At 44.8% G+C, this 25,767-nt stretch overlaps 1 protein-coding gene across 6 annotated transcripts in view; it reads right to left on the reverse strand.

Annotated features, from left to right (window-relative positions):
* Window positions 1–1,868: 1,868 nt before the first annotated feature.
* Window positions 1,869–25,767, reverse strand: part of FILIP1 (filamin A interacting protein 1) — a 708,753-nt gene continuing 684,854 nt past the window's right edge. For all 6 annotated transcript variants that reach the window (XR_011260424.1, XM_069606267.1, XM_069606268.1 and 3 more), the window contains exon 7: window positions 1,869–3,031. Coding sequence is in view for 4 of the 6 variants with exons in the window: in XM_069606267.1 (XP_069462368.1) it covers window positions 2,991–3,031 (41 nt within the window). In the remaining 2 variants the exon portion in view is untranslated. The remainder of the gene's footprint in view (window positions 3,032–25,767) is intronic.

Genomic DNA, 25,767 nt, shown 5'->3' on the forward strand with positions numbered 1-25,767 from the left:
ATGTAATACGCAGCCATGTCCAGAAAAGACATCAGCTGTTCCTTTGATTCTGGTGCAGGCGTCCTCTTCAACACATTCACCAAACCCTCTCTGGGCCTGATCCATGCCCATCGATGGTGTGTTCTAGATAAGTGACACACTGCACACTTATCTGACATTTAGACAACTACACTGTCAATCACTTCTCTTGAAACACTTTCAACACACTGTGCACCCCCCAGTCCTGCTACTACTCAGTTTTACCACACACCAGAATATCATACTGAAAATATTTTACCCCAGCCAAACCACCAAACAATTCCTGCATCAGCCGCTGGAACACCGCGGCTGCGGATGCTTACCGAAACAGCATCCCATGGAACGCGCACACCCCAAATGGTGTGACAAATGAAGTTAAGTGACAAGATGTCTCATGCGTCAAAAATCATCATGCTTGCCCCATATTTCCCTAATAATTCATTAATGTCGGTGAGAGGGTGTCTGTCCACCCAGATGTTGGCATTCAAATCACGCAGGTCTACACACATCCTGAGTCCTCCATCTTGCTTCCTTGCCAACACCACGGGCGACAACCAATCTAACGACTCAATGGCCACAATTATTCCCTCTCTATTTAGCCTGTCCAACACCATCTTGAGCCCTTCCAGGGCAAGCACTGGGACATTCCTTTCTTTGTCTGCAACAGATTTCACCGCCCTATTCAGCACAATCATGTGTGCAAAGCTTATCAGTTTTCCAAATTTGTCACTAAAAACTGCTGGATACACAGACTTAAGGCTCTCCCCTGACATATGTGTCTCAGAAACCACCCACAAGAATGGTTCCCGGGCGTATTTGAATGTCCAATGCAGCCTGCTCATCCCAACCAAGTACACTGGCCCCTTTGTGTGCTACATACAACTTTCCTCTTGTTTGCCTGCCCTTGAATTGGATATCTGGCCAATCATACCCCAACACAGTGATGGGGACTTGTCCATAAGCACTGTGATTGATATCAGCAGGTGACAGGCCGACAACTGATTTTTGTAAACGTTTCTTTGTACAATTCTGGAGACACCATTGTATAAGGGGATCCAGAGTCCACCATCATTTCTATGTCTGCTTTATTGACCTTCACCATATCCCACGGTCCATACTTCTTCAGCCCTTGAATGTGCTGCAACACTTTTTCTTCCATCTCCAGTGCCTTACTCCCTTCCAGCTCTTACACCATGTTGACATTTGCCCTTGGTTCACAAAACTCTTCTTAGTTTACTTTGCAAAGTGTCCCTTCATGCCACAGCGCCTGCATTCCAGCCCCAGAGTTGGGCATTTCCTGGCTCCTGTAGAGTGGCAGTTCCAATGCCTTCTCCAAGGATGGATCCCTATCGATGCACAATCTCTCCCTTATTTTGGAATTGCATGTGCCCATCATTATACAGTCCCTGATGTATTCGTCCAGCACGCCAGTGAGATTACATGTTGCAATGAGTGTTCTCAGGGCAGCTACATAGCCATCCCTGCCCTTTGCACCCTAGAATAGAAATCGTACCTCTCCAGTACAACATTCACCTTCTTGCCAAATCGGCATGCGGGTTGCACAGCGCCACTCGCATGCCAATGAGCCCGCTGCCGTGGGGTGCCTCCCATGTGTCGTCACCAAAAATGTGGTAGAACCTCAATGAAGGAAGAGGCCGAACGGAGGTAAGTCTCCATGTAGCAACCCACAGTTTATTCAATCTCCATCAACCGTCAGCCGTGGAACCCCAAACCACACTCTCAAGAACTTGTAGACATCATCTTGCACATGCTTGCAGACATGCACGCTCTCGCACTGCAGACCCCTATGCGCTCACTCATCAATACCACCTGATAAACATGCAATCTCCTTTCAATAAAACCAGAAACCGAGCTTTAATATAATACTGCATACAATTAAACATACTAGAAATCGGCATTTGAAGAAATAAACAGGACCTTTGTTACAGCGCATGTCTACACAGGCATACAATGAGAGACACCCCTCTAAAACACACCTGTGGTTTGTAAACCAATGCCCCGACCCATGTCAAAGCTTGGGCGCTTCTAGTAGAATCCCACCAACTGCGAGGTGTTTCTTTAAGCCACAGTCCCCCATCTCGAGTTGCTGTCATGCAATGGACGAGCACCTTCTGTCCACTCGGGTGACAAGTGCAAAGAGACTTCCTTAACCATCAGTCAACATGTGCGACCAGCAGCAGTGTTTGTGCGTGCAGAATGCAAATGTATAACACACAGTCCTAGTGAGCTAACCCCTTGGCCTAAGTTGTGTGTACAAAGACAGGCCCTGTTTATCAACGGCTTGGCGACAGACAGCGAGAAAGATTTTCATAAATGAGCCAGGTTATTTGTAGGTTTTTTAAGAGTGCTTGAAAAAAATGAGGCTGCAAACAAAAGCAAAAGTGAGAGAATGTTTGGAAAATGTCACAGCAATGTCTTCATTTTGGTGAATTACGCATTGAAGGGAGTTGCTTCGTTGCAAGCTTCCACACGAGGTACTTTCTTTCTTGGGGAGTCGCTTGTGAAAGATTCGCTCATGCTTTAGGGTCCACAAAGACAAAAGGAACATGTGCTGCTTTCGTAGGTACGCGTACGTACGGGTCACGTGCCATGCAAACCTATGGCCGGAGCAGGGAGCAACAACCTTTACTACAAAATAAATTATATAGGAAAATATCTGCTATAATTAAGCTTGAGGCACTTTACCCATGTGCAAGACACCCTGGGGGGTCTCTCAGTTAATACGCAGCTGGTGTTCTTCTGTGCCACTATATTTGTGTAACATTGGCAAACCAAACCCCAGGTAATTCAGGTGTAAGTGGTGATCGCAGTAGAGGCGCCCTGTGCTTCCTTTGGTGTTCCTCAGTATCCTGGGAGACCGGTTGAGCGGCGCAGGAGGGCTGCACCTGTGACGCATTTAAGTAGCGCCCACCTGCAGCGTCTTCATGGAGCTTCACAACGCATTGCACACTTCATCTTGAGTTTATCCGCAGCTGGTGGATGACGACGCTCTCTGGAAACAAAAGACAACAGCAATAACATGTCAAAACCTCATTCTAAATGGCCCAAGCTCACTGTTCCACCTCCAAACAGTATAACTTCATGCTAACGGCCCAGCTGTGCTCTGGCATTAGTCTATCATCCTCAGGGAAATGGCAAACATGCACAGACCTTTTTTTGGTCCTTTGTGGTTTCTTTCATAAGCGCTTTATATAGAATACATACAATATCACCCAGCCTGTGTTGGCACTCATTTATCGACCGCAGAAGGATGAAAGGCTCAGTGCAGGTGTTTAACAGACTAAATAAGTGACTCACCTCCTGAAGTGTGCCTGAAATAAACCTTCAATGAGTCTAGCAATTATTGTACACAATTACAGAAAGACAAATTATTTGGTATTCCTATTCTTTCTTATCTGGGCTCACTGCTGAAAGTGTTAGACTTGTGGAACCTATGCTTTTTTTTTTTTTTTTTTAAGAGGCCTGAACAAGAAAGCCAGCCACTCCAGAAGCAAAGAGCCACATGCCAGTGGTGACCGCATAGGAGCTTACATTAAAAAAAAAAGAGAAAAAAAGGGCTCTTTTTTTTCTTTTTCTTTTTTTAGTGGTAGCAAGGGAGACCACAGGGGTAGCAAGGGAGACCTCAGGGGTCGCAGTTGCTACCCCTGGTTACCCCCTAAATGACGTCCCTGGTTTGATTCCGACAATTTCACCATTGCGTATAATCACATCACGGCCTTCCTTCTCATAATGGGGGTCCTCCCCCAGGCCTCCTTCCCCCTCTTGATCGCCCCCTTTCTGCCACTTATCTCTGCCCCTGCATACCACCTTTCATTTTTCTGCCATTCCCCACACTCAGTGGACTCGATGGAATCAGACTATGATCGATATACATTATAGATGTTTCTCTAGCATCATATGAAAGGCCCTTGGCTAAAACCCCAAATCTACTGAGCTTGTCTTCGTGTCTGTAGAGCCTTTGACACTGAGCGAGAAGAGAGCTCCAATTTCTTCACCAACCAGGACTATGTTTACCTGTACGCCCACTCCACAAGAGTTACCCGGAACGCCATGGGCTCATTGTCAAATTCCCCGTAAGTTGATGGTGGGGACCCGTAATGTTCACACTGTATTGTAAGCAGGTCTCTGCCGTCACATTTTTGTCATTTGCACTGCGGGTGGAAATGTAAAGGTCAAAAAGCATGTAAGCCGCGATTTTCCCTTCACTTTTGCACTCTGCAGTGCAAAGTGAGTAAACGCTGCCTGGCATGCTGGCATGGCAAGTGCCGCTCACAATTACAATTAAACGCTCTCCTCAGATGGCTACATAGGCATCTCTAGTATTTGCGCTGGCATGATCATTTGCATGGCAAAGAGGAAGAGAGGTGGCGGAACCGCAACGCGTGACATTAATGCAAGGAGCACACGCCTTGGGCTTTTACGCCTGTCATTAATGTTACGGCTCCGATGAACATGAGCTGCCATGTGATCGCTTTAATTTCTCACCATAATTTAGACTAGCAAAATGTTCAATATGTTTGTGAAATATGGAGTTGCCTAGAAAAGGTTTCATCAAGAAAGTCTAACTGGATTTCCCAGAAAGCTACATTAGAGTCACGGAAAGCTTCATGCAACTACTCCATTGTTTCTCAGCAGCTTTTCACAAAGGATTATTTGTATGCAATACAATGTAGTAGAGGAGTTTGTCACCTTAGCCGGTATACATAGAATTTTGATGTCACCTAGTAAATAGAAGAGATGTGCGTAAGTAAGTCTTCCAATATATGTTGGAAAGAGGATTGTTGGATGGCACAGCCTTTTTCAGTCACCTGGTCCTTCCTTTTTGCTCATGTCCTTTCAAAGTCTTGAACACTATTTCCAACCAATTGACCACAGGGCCCACTAGCAGAATTAAGTTTCCTGTATTAACCAATTGCCAATGAATATTTGCTGCACTCTGTATTTTTACAGTCGAGGCGCTGCACCTGAGAAAACCTTCTTCTAAGCACTGTAAGAAGAGTCAAGCTATGATGAGACACCCCTAATTTGCAGATTGAAGCAATAAACAAAACGTTGAGTCCACAGATACTGAGGATCAAGTGCTTGCAGAATATTATGGATAGTGGTTGATGGGGTGCTTTTCTTCTTTTTTTAGAGAGCGCACATGTAGCTGAAGGTTTCCCTTTGGGAAAAGGGGCCAAGGATGTGCAATTATAAAGCAAGCTGGAAGATAAAAACAGGAATAGAAACCAAGCAAAGCCACAAGAGCCCATGGAAAAATGGCAGAAGCGGCCGACTGTCCAGACCAGCAGTGGCATGTAGGGTCTGCTTGGCAGAGCCATAGGGAGAGGGTCGACAGAAAGATCAGGAGGGTCCAAGTCCAACTGATATTGAAGTCCACACACCTCAAAGTGAAAGAGTGGGGGTGTCCACCCTAGCTTTTAGGCCCGCCGTGAAACACCCGATCACACCAGCATGTATAGCGGCCCAGGAGCCACCATGTGAAAAGGTTGAATGGGGATGATGGAATTAACCACTGGACGGAGGGGTTGTTGACTGCCTGCAGAGAGGAGCGAGAGGAAGAGAAAGGGGGGCATGGAGCCATGAGCATGTCCGGGGTCGTTTTTAGCTCAGGGGATGGTAAACACAATACAGCCCTCCACTAACCTAATCCCTGAGCAAGAGAGGAGTTTGGGGCAAGAACGCACCGCAGAACAAATCCATGTGACGAAGATGAAGCGGGGAAGCAGGGGCAGGAGTAGATATTTATAATGGGGGGCCATCGAGGCAGTGTGCAACCTGCAGAATCATCAAAACTCCCAAGCACAGTCCACGGCTGCGCCACCAACCTGTGATGGCAGCAGGTCTCTGGTGCCGGTATACGTTGTTTTATCGACAGTCATATTTACAACTGCCTTTTTTTTACGAGTACACAATTTCGAAAAAAGTCAGACATTTTTGTGGGGGTGGGAAAGGGCAGATAAGGGGTTGGGTGGGGTCAGAAATAGTAAAAAATCTCCAGAACCACAACGCACCATCTAAGGGAAGCATGTCGCCGTTACTCATGCCAAAGCACCCAACCTCCGCTCCAGCGTCCCTCAATGCTCCTCACGGTGCGGGTCACAGTGAGGCAGCATTTTGGAGGTGCTGCTCTTCCTCCAGAGTGATCAGCTCAAAGCACCCTTTTTCCCATTTGATGGCACATTCAGCCACTGAAACTCACTGGAAACCAGTGCATATCACAGAGGATCTGTGCACAAAGCAAGACACATCTCTCAGCAATCCAGCAGCCACACACGTGTTTCTTTACCAAGCTTTCTGTATTGGACAGCACAATTGCCTAAAAAGCAATAGCAATGAACGATTTGAGATGGTGAGCTGCCAAGACTGGAAGCAGTCCTTTGAGTACCCAGAGATTTTAATAACCCGATTTGAACATATTGCGGATATTATCTAAGGGATCCCAGGCTATGCATCTTCGATAAAGTAAAATCATGGAGTACATTGATTACAATCCCCTACAGTACTGGGCCCACTACTAAAAGCTCCCACGGCAACAGAAGGTTGAATTTCCACTTTTTTGTTAGAATTTGGTTTCAACTAGCTCTGTTGCATCAATTTAGCCACCCTGTAGACTGGGCGGGATACTACGGGTGCCTGATAAAGAGCCATGAATATATAGATGCATCATCAGTCTGCAGGTGACACACTTCAGATGCTTCCTGGGGATAAAATCCCTTAGTTGCCTTATAAACACCCTGGACTCCAGAGGTGACAGAAACAACCCCTGTGATGTTACAAAAGTAGAAGATCCCTTGCAGGAGAAAAGGTCATACATGGGGACCCCATGGTCCCTGCTCAATGGATTAAAAAAATGACCTGCCATGCACACAATGGTGGCCCAATTACAAAGACCAGCAAAGAAACCCGTATAATTGTTTTTGAAGAAGCCAATGAACAGAAAATGGAGAAGTGACGACTCTCTCTTACCATTGGTTACTGCGCACCTGCATACTTTATCTGGCACACTCCACGGGGTGCCATGCTCCTCTCTGGACCAAGCTTTTCAGAGATTGCGCTCTTGCTTGATTTCTAAGGAGAGAAAACTAAAAGGAAAGCGCCTCGGTCAGGGATGTTATTTTACTGCTCCAAATCCTATAATACTTTGCCTGGATTGGCAAATAAGTCTGACTCGAAGTGAATCAATCCAACGCTGAAAGACCCGCCTAGAAAACAGACCTTCGATTGGGTAAAATGAAGGGTCGTTGGTGGATTGAGCTATGCCTCTGCAAATGCTTTCCAGGGAATGCCTCAGATTTGCTTATTTTTATTTTACATCTTGTGTGAGGCGCTCTGACGAAATGCAGATACTCCATGTCATTGCATTGATCTTAAGATCATCGGTCACTTCCGTTTAAATGGTCAATGTTTAGATTCCTACATTGATATTCATTTAATAATGTCATGTTATGATACATTATAAAGAGTCACAATAGTGATTAAATATACACTAAAAGACAGATAAAAGCACGATGCTCCATTATTACAAAACTTTAACAATAATTAAACATTCATAACTAGCATGGGTAACCAACATATGAAAAGAGCACCTTAGCAATCTAGTTTTAGGCTAGTTCATAATTGTATAGTATCATCATTGAAAACATTGCCCAAGGGTCAAAGATCACAGAGAAACAACATCCAACATTTCTTTAGTAATCCAGGAACACAGGCAAGAATCTCATTCTAGGATATTCCTGCTATGTTCCTAAGAACAAATGACTAAAATGAGAAACCCTCCCTCCGGGTACACTAATACCGGTTCATGAGGCATTAGTAAAAACATCATGGCTCCCCTCCATGAAGGGATACCATTCACCAACATGTGGGTTCTAAGCAGCTTTCTTCTATCCTGTCCATAATAGCAGAACAGGAGCAGGAAGTGTTCTATGTCCCTCCTCCGACTGAATGCAGGGACACATTCTATGGTTTTTACCCTAGGTTACTAGCCTAGTCCAGATGGGGAACTCTTTCTCACTGTTCTTAGAGCGGCACAGCTCCACCTCACTGACGAGGCCCAACCAGGACGAAACACGTGTCTTGGATTGCTGTTGGTACTCTTGTTCAGAACAGTATTGGCAGGCATTTCGGTGCTGTGCTGCCCTTGTGCAGGAAAAAGACTGATATGTTGTTTAAATTTCTCTTCTGTGAAAGGATGGTGATCTTAAGACTCTGGTTGAGATATAAGCCGGTAGAGAGACACTCCCAAGACCCCCCTTGTTTGTCCACATCCTATGAAGATCAGAACACTGGCCCACAACGCCCTTCTGGCATTCCTTGAGTGGGAGAAGCTTGAACCTAGCCCTTACTACCATTCTTCGTCTCTCACAGGGCTTGCTATTATTTGTAGATGGAGAGGCCTTTGGTGGATTGGTTAAAGGAACAGAGAAAGGGTCAAAGATCACAGAGAAGCATTTGCCACCAAGTCATCAGAATGTGCAGGCAGGAGATTATTACCCACTTTCATTTTTTACCTGAAGGCATGCCATCTGGTGTTAGCAGAGGACATCTCAACCTCCCAGCCCACTGATCTAAATCAGGTACCAGTCTTCTATCTGACATGGATGTTTAGTATTGCAGGAGGAGGTGCAGGACTCCCCAAGGGATACTCTATCAACTTTTTAGAAATCACCACACATAGTAAGCTTCACAATGTAACTGAGTGGGTCAATACACAGGAATGATCTTTTGGAATGTTCCCCACATTCAAGGTGCAGGGACCAAGCTGGTGCACCCATGGGAGGATTGGGAAGAGTTCTAAGGGACCTTATCTTGGGGACACCAATCTCCCTATTGCCAGTGTACCCCCATACCTCCTTCCCACAAAACACGGTAGAGGAAATCTTTGTGTCAAGCGCCGTCCATGTGTTAGCATCGGTATTAAGGCATCAGTGCTGTAGTATCTCTTTTTGATTTATTTTGTTCCAAAACTGGAGTTGAGGTCTTCCAATCTCGGATTCCTAATTTGTATTTACTATGTCCCTTTCCTTTTTGTCAATTTATATTTGTTAATTCCCTGATGAAATACAAAAAGCTGCTACAGCACTGATGCCTTTAGACCAATGCCAAGACATATTTACCTAAATGCTGAGAGCTGATCTACCCTATCCTCTCTTCAGAAAGAACCTTATCCCCCACCTTAATCTATCCAGAGACTAATCCCTTTTTAAACTGTTGTACTACACGACACTCCACCCCTAGAGTGTAAACTTCTGTATATTACTATGTAAATAACTCTTTGTAAATTTAAATATATATGCATATCACTGTATACTTCTGCATATTACAATGTAAATAACTTTGCTGAAATCTTGTACCGGCTCATTCTGAGCTCTACCTATCATGTATATTACTTGTCAATATATACTGTTTACCATTATGTAACTTTGTAAGCTTTGCATATACTTGCTGCGCCCTGCTACCTTCGGGTCCGGTGTGCATTACAAATTCAATAAACAAACAAACAAACTGTGATACACAATCCTTAGCTACTTTTTAGTACCCATCTGATAACCCTTACATTTGGGAATTGAAGTCTCTTTACCTGAATGATTCTCATTCAAGTCATATCATTCTATAGATGGGTGTATACTTCGATGTAGTTTTACCTATTACATTAAATAATGGGTTAAAATTGTGCATTCTAAAGCACACATTTTAGAAACATTGGGTAAAAAGCCAAACAGTTGGCAATTGGTTTTGTAGGGTAACTCATGAAAAGATCCAATAGATGCAAGTCACCAACAGTGCACAGGAGCATTTCCCAACGCATTTTCATGATGCCTTTTCACACAATATGTGCCAGTATGAAAAATGTTCACACTGGCTCTGCCCATACATGTCCATGCTGACTGCACCATTATACCCTAGCATTCCCATTTAAGAACATACTCATGTTTGCTTTGCGCATAATGGCAGTAATGATACTATAAGAAAACATGTCCATGTTTGTTCTGCCAATGCAACATACTCCAGTTGGCTTTACCATTATAAATGTATGCCAAAGTATGGAAAAATGTCCAAACTGACTGCACTAAAATGCCAGTCAAGCTACAAAATAATGCTTATCATGCTTGCCTTATCAAAGATGCCCAATACAAAATATCATACCGCAATAAACAATGGCTAGACTGGTTACATACAAGTGGCAGTCTTGCTTTATAACACTTATCATGCCTGCTTTAATAAAGATGCCCAATACAAAATGTCATACCACAATAAGAAATTACTAGACTGGCTGCAATTAAATGCCAGTCTAGCTACATAATACCACTTATGTTGGTTTTATCAAAGATGCCCAATACAAGATTTCATGCAACAGAAAGAATAATACCACTAATCATACTTGCTTTATCAAAGCTGCCCAATATAAAATGCCATATCTCAATAGGAATTGGCTAGACTCTCTGCATTAAAATGCCACTCTAGCTACATAATACCACTTATGCTTGCTTTATCAACGCTGTACCGTCTTTATAACGAAAAAATAATAACACTTGATTTTATAACGAAAAAAAATGAAAATATATGTGGGGTTGGGGTAAAGGGTTAGGTTTTGTGGGGAAGTGGTTGGGGTGGGTTTTTGGCCAGGGGAAACAGAGTTCGGGGGTTGGAAGCGCCCCCAAAAATGTTTAAAAAACATTTGTTATTTTTTTGGCATTATTTATTTGATATTATAAATTAATTCATTATAAATGAATTCGTTATAAAGACATGTAACCTTATCAACCATGTCCAGTAACAAATGCCATGCCTGGTTCAAGGAGGGCCAGTGCCTTACGCTCAGACATAATCACATTAATGATGAATGTGATTATGTGTGAGTGCGAGGTGCTGGGGGATCCAGAGGGAGATGCATGTCAGGAGCTGGGGTCTCAGGGTACAGCCATGTTTTTTTTTCCTGGGCATAGATTCCAAGTAGAAACTGCCATGCCAGTCCCCTGATGCCACGAGTGCCTCACAGGCACACGTTAATTGTGTGCGTGCGAGGTGTATTCTTTACTGAGCATCTATCAGATGCCCATTAATAAATGGCATCCCTTCCCTCATTGCTCTCCAGCAACTCACATGCACAGATAATCAATTATGTGTACATGCAAGGTGCTGGGGTGCTTAGGGGTCAGGCATGGCATTGCAGGTGATGGGCTAGGTATTAAAGCGGACTGGGCTGGCATTCTTTACTGGGCATACCCAGTATAAAATGCCATGCCAGCCCCCTGGGGTCAGGCATGGTATTTTTTACTGGACATCTATCATAGAAGCCAAGTGATAAAAATGACATGCCTGTACCCTGGGTCCCCAGCTACTCACACATGCACACAATCAATGTGGTTGAGTGTGTATGCCAGGGACTGGGGGTCCAGCATGTGGGCATGGTATTTTTACTGGACATCTATCATAGATATCCAGCCCAGTACAAACATACCATGCCTGTCCCTTAGGCTCTACAGCACCTAACACACGCACACAATCAATGTGATTATGTGTGTTTGCAAGGTGCTGGGGTGCCCAGGGGCAGGCATGGTATTTTTGACTAGACATCACTGATAGATGTCCAGTAAGAAAATGCCATCCCTGTCCCCTGGCCCCCACAGCGCCAAACACATGCACACAATCAAAGTGATTATATGTGTATGCAAGGTGCTGAGGGACCAGGCAGGGCAGGTATGGCATTTTTTTTACAAGACATCTATGATAGATGTCCATTAAAAGAGTACCATCCCTGTCCCCAGGGCCCCACCGCACCTCAGAAGGTGAGCTGATGTTGGCCGGTGGGGAGGGTGATTGTGAAAGAACCCCCCCCCCCACGCTCCAAAATAGGCTCCACGGTCCAGCACAAACACACACACAGACACCCATACACACGCACACACACGCACACACACACAAACACAATATTCACACAGCAAGCACTCTCTCATTCACAAAAGCACCCAGCATCATGCACTCACTCATAACACAAGCATACACGCATTCATATAATAATACATAAAAGAACATGCAAACACACACATTTACACAACATACACACAGCAAGCACTCTCTCATTCACACAAGCACCCATCATCATGCACTCACTCACAACACAAGCATACACGCATCCATACACATATTAAATAATAAATAAATGAGCATAAAAACACATATTTACACAACGTACACACATCAAGCACTCTCCCATTCACACAAGCACCCATAATCATGCACTCACTCATAACACAAGCATACATGCATACATACACATATTAAATAATAAATAAATGAACATACAAACACACACATTTACACAACATACACACAGCAAGCACTCTCTCATTTACACCAGCATCCGTCATCATACATTAAACCAAACAACACATGCATGCATGCATCCATAAACATAATTTAAATTAAAAATACATGAACATAACCAAACTTACCTTCTGCCGCTGGTCCTGAAGTTTCCTCTCCAGCGCTCCAGCCTCTGCTAGAATGAACAGGAATCAGGAAGCTTCCTGGTTCCTCGTGCAGGGGCCTGAGCGTGGGTGAACAGACACCCCACTTCAGCCTGCTCTGTCTGTATGTGGGAGGAGGCGCAGGAGCACCACCTTGCACATACAGACATGCAGTTCCCCAGACAGCATTTCCAATGAGCTATGCAAGGCTGGGGAAGCAAAACAATGCCCCAGACTGGCATGGCTCATTCAGCTTGCGTGGCTCAGGAACTGGAACTGTCAAAGGATAAACTATGTTTCCCTCTGACAGTTCAGAGTGCTCCCTCAGCTGAACAAAACAGCTCAGGGAGCGCTCTGTGTTTCAGCGGGCTAGCTCCTCCATAATGGGCAAGAGGGGGCCAAGACCCGGTGGGTCGACGCCCCTTCGCCCTTTATGGATGAGCCACCCCTGCCACTGATTCGCCATCACTCCTTAGTCACATCTCATACACATATCCTCTCCCCCTCATGCAAACATTTTTATGCATGATATTTCTGCGAGAGTTTGCACAACATTCAATACACCCAATTCACCATCATTCGAGAAGACCTGCTCCAAAAAATGTAAAGTCAGGACTATTTTTGTTTTGTTGTTCCCATCTCAAAATGCATATTCACTATATACAAATGCACATCTTTTGTTCTATCTCCATGCTAAAGGTGGTCCTTTTTAAAATCCTTGTGTATCATCTCATCTTAATGGGGCCCATCTTACTGATCCTCACAATCTCCAATTGACATCACATCATTTGTAAATGTTGATATAATTTGTATTTGTATTTGTATTTATTAGGTTTATATAGCGCTTTACGCCAATTGCACAATAATACTTACAGGTGCGCTAGTGAGTATTAACTCACACACAGGACACTTTCCTTAATCTCAGTTGATATGCACCATGAACTCTCCCCATTCAATGTTCTCTTCTCATGTACAGGTTGAACCTTGTGCTACCTTTTTGTCTAACCATTGCTGGCAAGTTGCCTTTCATATATGCATAGGATGTTGCCCTTCCAGTGGACATCCATCGGCGTCTATGACATGTATCACTAATGTGTTCTCCTTCAATTTTTCAATGCCCATAGAGCTAGAAACCTCTGCTCACTCATGCACCCCTCCCTCTTGCTCCCATTGTTTTAATTGCCCCCAGCTTTGACCCTTCTTTGCTCATGAAAGGAAAGTTGTCACTCGCTCCTCTTTGTTTTTACTTGTCCGCCAACTATCGTTTGTTTTATGTCCCATGTGTAGTATGGCCATAATGTCTCTACCACCTGAGTGTTACTAAAGTGCATCCTAACTTGATACCTCATCACAGTCTGTAAATCACTTACACTTACATAAAACAGTGAGAGCACATAAAGGCACCAATAGGACACTTTCATTCCTCGGACTCAGAGTAAAACATATGACTTATTAGCACCCTAATGTTTAATCTAGACCAATCAGGACACACAGACCAGGGGCTCCTGGTACACGTCTGCATCCTGAGCAGTCCAATTTCTCCTGCTCTACCCCTCAGCACTGTGTCTCAGCATTACCTCTCCCACCTCTCTATCCCACCAGCCAGATCACTCACTCTTTCCACACTTACCTGCCTCCCATCCTGCTGATGAGCAGCCACCATCTTCCCTTTACACTCCATGACCATAGTAAAGAATGCAAGGTACTGGACGAGTTGCATCCCCAGAGCAAAGGAAGCACCAGGACAGCTGAAGGCAGATGATATCAGGGGAAGGAAACCCCAAAGAACAGAGCCAAATGTGAGTGATGGCGTGACCCAAGGATGATGGACTGTGCTGTCTGGTAACTACTCCGAGACAGCTGCGATGCTAGCAGTGCAGAGCAGTGGACAAGAAGCAGAAAGAGTCGGAGAGAAAGTTGAAGCCTCCCTGTCTGAACGGAGAGAAGTCCCTATCCTGATGCCAACCCGTAATATAGAAGGTAACGGGGATGGCGGGAGACGCGGGAGGGAACACGAGTATAATGAGTACCAGAATCATGCTCGTCACAGTAGCCTTGATGGAAGAAAGTAAAGCGCAGAATATTATTGACACAATCATCACAGGACACATCCTACTCGTCCCAGTGATACAAGAAAGAAGCAATAAGGTGAGAATCATCACAAGACTCGTCCTAGTCAAACAAGAAAGAAGAGAAAGAGTGAGAATCACCACAGAACTTATCCTACTAGTCCCAGTGATATGAGAAAGAATAGATGGAGTGAGAGTCATCACAAGACTCATCCTACTCATCCCAGTGATACGAGAGAGAACAAAGAGAGTGAGAATCATTATGACTCATCCTACTCATCTCAGTAAAACCAGAAATAAGAGGGAGAGCTGGGACAACATAAAGATAGATTCTCTTTGCCAGTGATACTAGAGAAAGAGAGACTTTAGAGACACTTATGATATGATATTTAATTTGTATCGCGCTCGTACACAAGTGTTTCAGAGGGCGACTAGGCAAGGGAGGGAACATAGGAGAACACAACGATCTTACTAGGTCCAGTGACATTGAGAACGTGCAAGTGTATGGGAAAGGGAAAGGGGAAAAGTGCATGGAAGGGGGAGAGTGGAAAGTGTAGAGCAGAGGAGAACAGATAAATAATAATAAATAAAAATAAATAGATAATAGAGGCAATAAACAGTGGTAGCGCAGCCAGCCTGTGACAAGTGCTGTGTTTGTGGCAGCAGACTGGACTGGGTAAGTCTGATAAGTGCAGAAAAAGAAGAAAATTGGGTTGTGGGGGACTGTATGTGTACAGATATGGTCCCCAGTGCAAGGGGTAGCCAGTAGGCAGTGCAGGAGGGTGGCAGGATGAGCAGGTACCTGGGCCCAGTGGACAGAGGGTGGCCAGGTGAACAGTGCCAAGAGAGAGCAGATCAGCAGGGGAGAGGTGGAGCAAAGGCAGAAGCAAAGAGGTAGGTCTTGAGGTGCTTCCGGAACCGGAGGTGGTTCTCCTCAAGTCTTAGAGTGGTAGGGAGGCTGTTCCAGGGGGAGGCCCCAGCCAAAGACAAAGATCTACCCCGAGCTTGTTTTGTTTGAAAAACGACTGACCCTGAGCGAGTTACAGGAGAGGAATGAAGTGCTCAAGAGGGGAGGTATTTGCATAGGGATAGCTGAAGGTATTTTGTACCCAGGCCCCAGAAAGCCTTGTGGACACGTGAGAAAAACACAACAAAAGAAACTCAAAGGCCAAGAACACAGAAGAAGAGCACTTTACAAAGCCAAAAGAAAGGGGAACCACAGAGTTGAAAAAGTCCCCTATTAGAACGCAAAGAGTTAATACAGCAAATAGCCAAAAACTAAGAATGATATATTAAGGCTGGAGAAGCCTTTCCAGGAGAAGGGGGTCAATCACCTGGGCTTTAGTAGTTTTGTCTTAGTGGTAGAGTCAGTGCAGCTTAGTTTTGGACGGAGGACAGGCTGTCTGCTTTGGACTTCACAACAGACAACAAGCCCCCTAGTTTTGTTAGGCAAGGAAATCTACACATTAGGTGTATTGAGGCCTTTTACTTATCATTTCAATAAAACATCTGTAAGAATGGCAAAAACGGTCTGTCTCCGCCTTCTGATTTACCACACCTCTTGGCTGTACAGATTTCGAGACAATTTCTATCAGTTGCTGGCATGGAATGAATGAACAAAATAATGTGTGGATCATTGAATAAACATGTGAGTGGAATACATGTAAAGAGCTGCTCTCTGAAATTAATCACCTTGAGTCCCTTTCTGTAAAAGAGATGATTAAAAGGTCCTGCCGTAACTTCCATGGCATTTTAATAACATGATTTCCCCCTTGCCGGAGCCTTACCGCCACCCATGAGGCAGACAGAATGTGACAAGTTTTGCAACTGAGAATATTGCTGTACCCGGCACAAGTCTCCTGAGAGCGTGAGATCTCTGCTCCAGTTTTATTTTTAGCAAAAGTTTCATGGGGCTACCCCCAGAATTCCTAGGAACATATTCTTGTTACCCCAGTGTACTAGTGCAAGTGATCAACATGAAATGTCATCAGACGTCCCTACACAGTTTAATCATAAATGTAACAATCACTTGCACTTGCAATAAAGTTCCTTTTTATATTCATAAATGAGAAACACAATAAAAAAAGCTCTTCCATGTCGGTTAAATATTTATATTTAGTACCCGGCAAGGGCGCAATCAGAATGAAACAAGCATTCTGTTTGGCCTTCACCGGGGCATTAGCCGGCTGGGATTCCACTGCCATTGTTCCCGGCAGGGGGCGTGGCAGCCCCATAGCCAATGAGAAGGCTCAAAGCAGAGCTATCCCTGCTCCGAACCTCCACACGGCTGAGATGCTGCCTTGGCCCCCCTCCCGCTGGAGACTCAGGTATTTTTTTCCCCCTTTCCTCCCATCTCCCTGACCTCCCCACCCCACTTACTTTCTGCCTCCTTGGTCCACGGCGGGCAGCGTGGCAGCCTCCAGCCATTTAGGGGCTTGGAGCGGGGCCATCCCCACTCCGAGCCTCCACACGGCTGGAGGCTGCCTTCGTCCCCCGCCTGGGTTTCAGGTACGTCTATTTTTTTCCCCTCCCTCCCAACCCCACTTACCTTCTTCTCTGCCATCTTTCAGGAGCGAACGCGCTGGGAACACTTCTGTTCGCAGCGCATCCGCTCCCGATGGCCACCATGGAAAGGGAAAACGGACTCCGTTTTCCCTTTCCCGGCGGCCATTTTCTTGGTCATTTTTTTTTTCTGTCCCGAAATGTTTCGGGACTGAAAAAACTGCTTTTAGTACCCCAGTCACGCAGATCTTGCGGGCCGGGGTACTAATGGCAATATGCCCCTCACGGCGGGGGCATTACGAAGTCAGGTAATGCCCCGGGCCTATAGTTATATAACTGTGCTATAACTATGACTATAGCTACAAACATAGCTATAACTACGGGCCCCAGGGCATTACCTAACTCGGTAATGCTCGGGCCTATAACTATGCTGACTCGGTAATGCCCCCGCCGTGAGGGGCATATTGCTTAAATGGACAATCGTAATTTTAAGATGTTGGAAAGTAAACAATAAAGGTTAACAATCTAAAAGATATAGGGTGCAAGAATAAAGTTAGAATTGAAAAACATACCCCCAATTCATAACCAGGGAGCAGATGTACAATACCTTAGACATTCTATCAAGGAGGTTGCTGGTCCCATCTGCTCCTTGGCTAGCTCTTTCCCTTGCGGATCTGCTCACCGGGAGTTCCGGATCTTCCGTCTAACCACGCCCCTTTCAGAGGGCACTACAAAAGGTTGAAGTAAGCCTTATCTAAATCACGTGACGTCAAACATCAAGTTCTTACTTTCTCTTATCCGAAATGTCATAATGCATTGTTCCCATTAGACTACGATTTGCATTCCTTATATTTTTGAGTGGCCTCATTTTGTTGAAATTTTGGTCCTGGGTGTTCATTTGAAATATGAACAAATATTGCTCAAGAGAATATTGACAGTAAAACCTTTTATCCTATATGCAATGTCTTTGCAATAGCAAAAAAGCTAATTTCCTCATTTACTTATTCTATGTGAAGTGTCCAAGAAAATGAAGTGTGTAGTTCCATTATTAAATGTATTGCCTTCTTGCTAGCCTTCTTGCTAGTCTAAAAATAGATTTCAATTTCATAATGTAATCTCCAACATGAATGGGACTTGCTTTCAGCTTTTAGCTGTGAAATGTATTAACAGGTCGCCTAAAGCACTAGGCATGGTTTTATTCTTTCATTTAACAGCACATGTTGGAAGAAACCTGAGGGTATCCTTCCAGGTAGACCTCAAGAATCCCTTATTCCGGTGGCCCAGGAAGGGCTGGCGCTCTCGGATCCCAACCCTGAGGACGGAAGAGTGAGGGAGAATCACCTGGGTAAGGGAACCCAGGGTTATGCTTGGAGGAATGCCCCAGGTGAGACACAGTATTACCCCAGAAACCAAGGCGAGGAGGATGAGGTCCCTGAGGCGTTGTTAGGTTATTTCACATCTACCTCCCTTCCACCCAAAGAATCACCCGCACCCAAATCCGATGACTCCTCGGTACAGAACCAATCCCCTAGGAACCCAAACCCTGGTACACTCAGAAACCATCTCTTCCAGAATGTCTGTTTTCCTGGTCCTTGCCCGAATACTCCCAACCATTCTACTCCCCGTCTCTATGATTATTCTTTCCTGAAAACCCAGTCTTTATTCACAAAACACTACCATTCCCACAATCCCCCTGTTCAAGTCACGATAAAAACTCTGGCCATTTTCATTCATTTCACAACCCCTATCAATCTCACTCTTCCGAATTTAACCACAACCCTAGTACGAGGGCTATGATTCTGTATAATACTTTTTCTCTATCCTATCCCATAGGATACACAGGAACTCTATCACCCTCCTTTTCCAACCCGGACACTTACTTACATTGTGACAGACAAGGGACTGATTCTAGAACTGGTTACCTGACATGTCCCAACCGAAGGGTCAGGCAGAGTCAGGGAATTAACCAGAATCACACATACCCGAGGGACCTTTACTTTCCTCCCGGGGATAAAAGGTGGAGCACAAGAGCACGATACGAGCAAGGCAGTCCACACGACGTAAGAGCTAACTCAGCACGGCAGTTCAAGAGGAGGAGATAGACGGCTCAGACCAAGGGGGTGAAAAGGAAAGAAGTGACCTTGCCCTTCCGAGCCAGGCCCGTGAAACCTCTGAAAGCGGAAACATAAGACTACAAAAAAAGGCCAGTGTGCGTTGCAGCAGATGTCTACACTACGCAAGACCCTCCTCTACTGATAACCAAGCCGTGGAAGGACGTTGGTCTCAGTGGTACCAACCTTGACTCCAAGGATAAAGAAAGGCAAGCAGTACATCACAGCCGGTGAGTCGAGGGGAGAATCGATAAGAAACTGAACTGTGTTGAATGGAAAGTAACCAATGGTAATTTGAACTTTGGGAAGATAAAGAGGGCGAAAACCAGCGACAGAGGAGGCCGGCCCCACTAGGGTGCTCAGGCAGGCAACTTTGGGCAATTACCCGATGGTAGAAAGACTACCGTAACCAGAAGCCCTTGGGAAGAGGTGAAAAGGAGGTGAAATTGGTCACACAGGGGTCTTGTAAAATCCTCTGAACCATCAAAAGTCTTTGACTGGCAGATGATTGCGAAAGCTAAGGGAAGTGAATCATGCATGGTGAACATTAATACATGAACTGTATTTTGTAAAGATTAGCAAGAGTGAACCCGGCAGAGGGATGATGATAAGAAGGGGCGAAGCTTAAAGTTCCAGGATGAACTGTCTATAACCGTAAGTGAGAGTGAACCCAGGAGAGGAAACCGACAACCAAAGGTTGGTGAGAGTGAAACCGGTATAGGGAAACTGACAACCAAAAGGTGGCGAGAGTGAACCCGGCAGAGGGTAACAAGTAATGAGGGTTAAAGCCCAAAAACCGGTTTAAAAAGACATTAAGATTTGTGAAAACAAGAAATATTGCATAACAAGCGCAAGGGAAGTGTCCCAATTGTCATTTGGGATCCGAGCCCGGTGGAGGTAGATCCAGGAGTGGACAGCTGTCACTCAAAGTTCACTGAGAAAGGGAACTGTCCTATGAATTTGTTTAATAAAATGACTGAGGGGTTTGTGCCCAGAAGAGGGGGACGCAGGGGTGAAGCCATCACCCAAAGCATACGTTAAGCAGAACTTTGTGTTTGTTTTTTGTGGAAAGCATCAGGCCCTCGAGGGCAAGAGGCTTGTTATTGGAAAAACTTTACCATCGAAGAACCCGATAGCTGGAACGGAATTGCCGGCTTGTGCTGACAAAGCTTGAGCGTGTGCTGTGCTCCAAAGTCCAACCTTGTCCCGTGCTAAAAACATGGGGAAGGGAGACCGCAAGGAAATCACAACCTGACTTATTATTTGAACACTGTTTCCTTTATTTCTTGATAGCATATCCCAACCTCTTTTTGTAATTAGTTGTACGGAATTGGCAATAGGTTTTTCTTATTATTATAGGCCCTTTTTGTTTTCACACAACGCCAATAGACTGCCTTATTTTTCATTTGATGGCCGACGCTGCCATCTTAGATTTAGATTTAGGTTAGGCGTTTTTCCACCCTGCATTTATAGTTCAATAAACACTCTTGAACTGTGATCACTTGTGTCTGTCTTTAATGTTGCCACCATGAGTTCCTTACAAAGTTTTGTGTCTGCCTTTAATGTTGACACCATGAGTTCCTTACAATGTATTCAACAAAATATGCCTTTGCATGATTTTATCCATGTTGAAACCAACAAAGCAGAGAAGGTCTGAATGTCATGTTGTAAAATGGCAAAGCAGAATGACACATTTAAAGCAGTGCATCTTTGCAACTTGTGCAGGCATATCTAGCTTTGAGAGGAGACCAGTATGTTTTGCATGGTTACCATGGCGTATACTGAATCACAATAGTGCAAATGTCCCTACTGCATTTTCCCCAGACACCATCCAAGGTGCTGCAAGAGAACCGCTAGAGTCATCCTTAATCTCAACGCTCGACTGCATCTGCATATCTGAGTTTGTTTGACGCCAATGCTGAAGCTCTGCCATCTCTGTATATGAGACCTGCCGAGTATTCTAGCATTCCCAGCTTGACACTGCCACCTGATCACCAAGTTCTTCGAGCGCACAGCTGAGGCTGCTGCAGTGCCCCGATGCTGTGTTGAGCCAGCCAAGTCTGCTTGTTGCATAGGTAAGGCTCTGCTTCTCTGTCCTCGAGGTCGCTGAGTCTTCCAGGACTGCTGACCTGGGACTGCCTGCCATTCACAGCACCTTCGACCCGCACCTTCGACCTGCAAGCCGACGCTGCATCATTGTCACCTGCACTGCTGAGCCACAACTCGCCTCCACCGACACCAAAACTCTTGGTTCGAGGTCGGAAATCTTGCCTCATGCAGTTGATCCCCAAAGACCACAAAATAAGTTACTCTGCTGAGGCCCTGTACTCCTTGTCCACATGTGGGACAGTAATGACTTTTAAGCCATCTTCCCTTTTTCTTACAAGTCATTTTCTTGACTAATGACATTGTGCCAATTGAGGTGCCTGAACAACCCTAATCATCTACCCAGAGTCCTATTCTACAACAGCTTGAATTATCTATGTTTCTTTACAATGTGGGGTTGTGCTTGTGTTTTTGGTTGGCTATTTACATCATTATTGTTCAATTACTTTTAATTAAAAGTCTATATTTCTATTGGAATTTGATTGGACATCACTTCTTTTCTCGAGTTTTTGTACTATTCATTTTTGGTTTGCTACTGTTGTCAGCTCACACTCCTCCTTAAGATATGGCCTGCCCGCTGCCTGCATTGCCACACATGGCGAAGGAGGTATACCTTCCAGGCTGCGCTGTTCATTGAGATCACTGTTGCTTTAGTAGTAGTGTGGAGCTGAGTAGGTGGTTTAGTCATTATTTATTCCTGTACCCCTGCGGAGTAGTACTCATGTTCTCACAATAACAATACCTTATGACTCTGTAGGCTCACGACAACCGAACAGATTCTGCAGTCTGATATAGTCTGGATTGTCAGGCTTGCACTGGGCCTGCAACATTGTATTCCTCAAACATTAACTTTGTCCTCTGCCTGTTGCTCACTTCTCATGATCTTGCATATATATCTGGCAAGCCTGGTCTTCGCTGCTCCATGGTGTTTTTAATGACATACCCTTGACAATCCCCCACAGTATGAGTGGATAGGTACTGTCCCCGGCCCCCATGGCCATTGCTACGGTTGTACACACCACACCCATGCGCGCAATGCAAAAACTACCAACACAGAATGGGAAAAGCATTACCCAGATTGCAGTGCCCACCAAATGGGCTGTATAAGTAGGAGGGCATTGGCAAATGGATCACTTGCCAATCGAAATTACATCTGGCTTCAGTGAACAGTACAACAAAAGCAAGGAAATATCCATTGTGCCCTTTTATGGCACCTTTGCACAGTGTGACCAACTATTCTATCTATGGCTAGTACACATGTGCTACTAATGAAGAGATGTTTGTCTATTGCTCGAATTTAACTGATCGATTTTTCTTGCTCACGTTTCTTTTACCACTTTCTTACCACAGAATGCAGTGGGGCCCCCACACTGATCCTACCCAAACACTCACCCCACCCACACCAATATTGCCTGATGAAGAAACCCTGCACCCGGGGCATGACATCCATGCAGGCGTTCCCTACCCCTGGAGATATTTTGTGTAGTTGCCGACGGGCCTGATGTTTGAATATACAATGCACCAACATCAGACTGTAGTTTATTGATGCTGTTTTAGTCAGACCTCTTAGATACTTCCATTGTGGTTCTGAAATTGGGGTAGCTCCCTCTCCCATTTGTACAGAGCCCCTACAAAAGGTCCGAGTTGTTATGCACTAGTGCCATGATGCAGCAGCGCCACATATTTCCCCACTCTCTTTTGAGAGATCATATTTGTCAAGGGGCAAAACTCATCTGGGGCATGAGGCAAAGAAGGGAAACAGCCTCAGTGCATTGGGCAGATGAAAGCACATAAATATAGTTTTCCCTCCCCTTTCTTTAAACTGTAGTACTGACAAGAAGCTTCCCTCTGGAAACAAATCCCCGAAGAGTCACAGTCCATGTTTGTCTGCTTTTCTAGAAAGCCACTCTCTTCAGAGACACACAGGCTTCAATGGTAAGTAGAGCCTTTCAAACACAAACTGCTTCCAGAGCCCAGCCAAGTATTGTGTGTACATGTTACCATTTTGATTTCCATACTTGCTATCCTCTGGCCCTCTTGCAGTGATGACCACTGTCACTAGTGATGGGGCTGCTGGTGACATAGCTCTCTCCTGACTAATGTGGTCTAAAGGGACCTTCAGCATACCAGTGGGACAAATAATGTGCCTGGGCCCTTCGGTAGTATCTAAACATATCTGAGGCTCGTGGACCTCTCTTCATCTGTGGGGTCTGGAGGCACAATTTGATAAGACCTGGCAAGCTAGTGTCCTCACTCAGATTAGAGAAGAAGTGGATACATATCAGGAGTTTGCAACCCGTGAGGTTAGGATTATGCTTGGTGAAGCAAAAGCCATGCAACATGGCTTTTGTAGGACACTTGGCATAAAAGAAGTTGATGTTGGGGTGGAACCATATTATAGGTTGCATTGTACTGCATTTTCTGCAGTTGTTGCTTCACCCCCATATAGGATTTACAAGATGATTGAACTGCATTGGTGAAATCTGAGTGTGTTGATATTGTTTTGTCCGGGTGTCAGAGTGTGCCCTTCTCTCTTGCCATTCTCAAAACGTTGTCCCTTTCCCTGTAGTTGAGGATTTTGGCAATGATTGCTCAAAGGGGTGAGCGAGACACCACTTTGGGTGCCAGCGCTCGATGGGCTCTATCCACCATGAAAACGGAGAGAAAGCATCAATGCCAAAAATATCGGTAAGCATATTTTTGACAAACACCTCCACATTTGTCACAGCCATAGATTCAGCAACTCCTAGGATCCTGATATTATTTCTCCTTGAGCGGCCCTCTAATTCTTCATTCTTGAATGTGCTAACTTTAAGCAATGCTCTAATTTCAGACACTTCTTTGAACACTGTCAAATTCTCATCTTCCACTCCGTTTACATACCTCTATGCCTCTCTTCATGTTGACTTAGTGTCCCTTGCATGAAATCCACTTTAAAAGAGAGTGGGCCTCATTACACGTAGTGCGGTAAGGGTTTAGCAGGCGTTAAAAACCAACCCGCAAAGAGACAAGGGTGCTAATTACGGTACCGCAATTTGCGGCACCGTAATTAGCGCCTTCCCCATTCCCATTCCATAGAGCCCTATGGGGCAAACATGGGAATGGGGAAGGGCAATGGGGGAAGGGGGAATTACCGCCCCGCCAACCTTGGAATAGGGCGGTAATTCCCCTTTCCTCCAAGGCGGTGCCGGTATTTTACCGGCATGGACCAAGGTGCAAATAGCACCTTGGTCCTCCGCCTACCGTGTAATGAGGCCCAGTGTGTCAATCTAATTGCCAAGTGACTCCAAATTCCCTTTCAGATGCGCCAACATCATTTTGATCTCTAAGTCCGAAGTTCCAGCCCTATCCTCCAAAAGCCCATGGAGGGGCCCACCGCTCCATTCCTCCTTTCCTGGGGCACTCGCCCATCACCCTCTTAGCCCTTCCAGGGCCGAAAGAAGAGCTGGGTTGATTCTTCTCTGATTTACCCATCACTGAACAAACCGGAGTGCAAGTGAATTCCCTTCTTTCTGCTTCCACACTCCCCCTATGAGGAGTCAGAAATGTGAGACTGACACACAGGTATAGTTTTCGCTCAATTTGCCATTTTACTAAATAAAAAGGGGTCAGGCAAACACCTATCTTTGCCTAAGCTAACAAGGAAATCCCTGCCTAACAAACTAAGGATAAAGAAAAATGACCTATGTCCAGCAAGTATCTGACCCTCATACTTATATAAACAACAAAATATACAGGATTTCTTTTACTGTTTTAAACTCCGCAAAATAACACATACAGTCAAATTCAAAAGTTATAAACATTAATACTTGTGATTAGGGTTGTATTCCCTTCCACTGGATCAATTCAGGGTTTATCTGGAACAAAGTTCAGTATCAATAAAGTTCTGGGCAATAGCAAGTTCCATTCAATGCAGGATACACAGTCTTTTCCATTCATTATATCCATTCTCTTGACAAAGTGATCATCTTGATTTTCAAAGGCTTCTTCGCAATTCAAAGTAATTGTTAATGTTTCCACAACCTGTTAATAAACCACAAAGTCTTTTTCTCCAAACATACATTCTGAAATCAAATACAAGTGATCTTTTCCAAAGATCCATCACTTGTTAGCTCATCATACTTCTTCTTCTAAGAACCACTTTAGTCACAATGGCTCATTCAAGGGAAACACCTAAATCAGGGTGGTTCCAACAATCACTTTCTGAAATGTAGCCATTTATTAATACAAAATGATGGAGTCAACATGTCTCTTCCACCACAAGCCTTCACCACAATCACAGTACTTCGAATTACTTCTTCTTTCTGGCCCACGCGCAAGCCAGGACTAACTACAATTATTCCCTCTCCTGGTTTACTCACCTGCCAGGATAAAACTCCTATCAATTGGTACTCTGTGGTAAGGTTTGCTCCAAACTCTCCACACTAGGTTCATCAATGAGGAGATTTTAATCAACAACTGCTTCTC

This window comes from Ambystoma mexicanum, chromosome 4p (genome assembly GCF_040938575.1).
Source record: "Ambystoma mexicanum isolate Mex_15411 chromosome 4p, UKY_AmexF1_1, whole genome shotgun sequence".
Lineage (NCBI taxonomy): Eukaryota > Metazoa > Chordata > Amphibia > Caudata > Ambystomatidae > Ambystoma > Ambystoma mexicanum.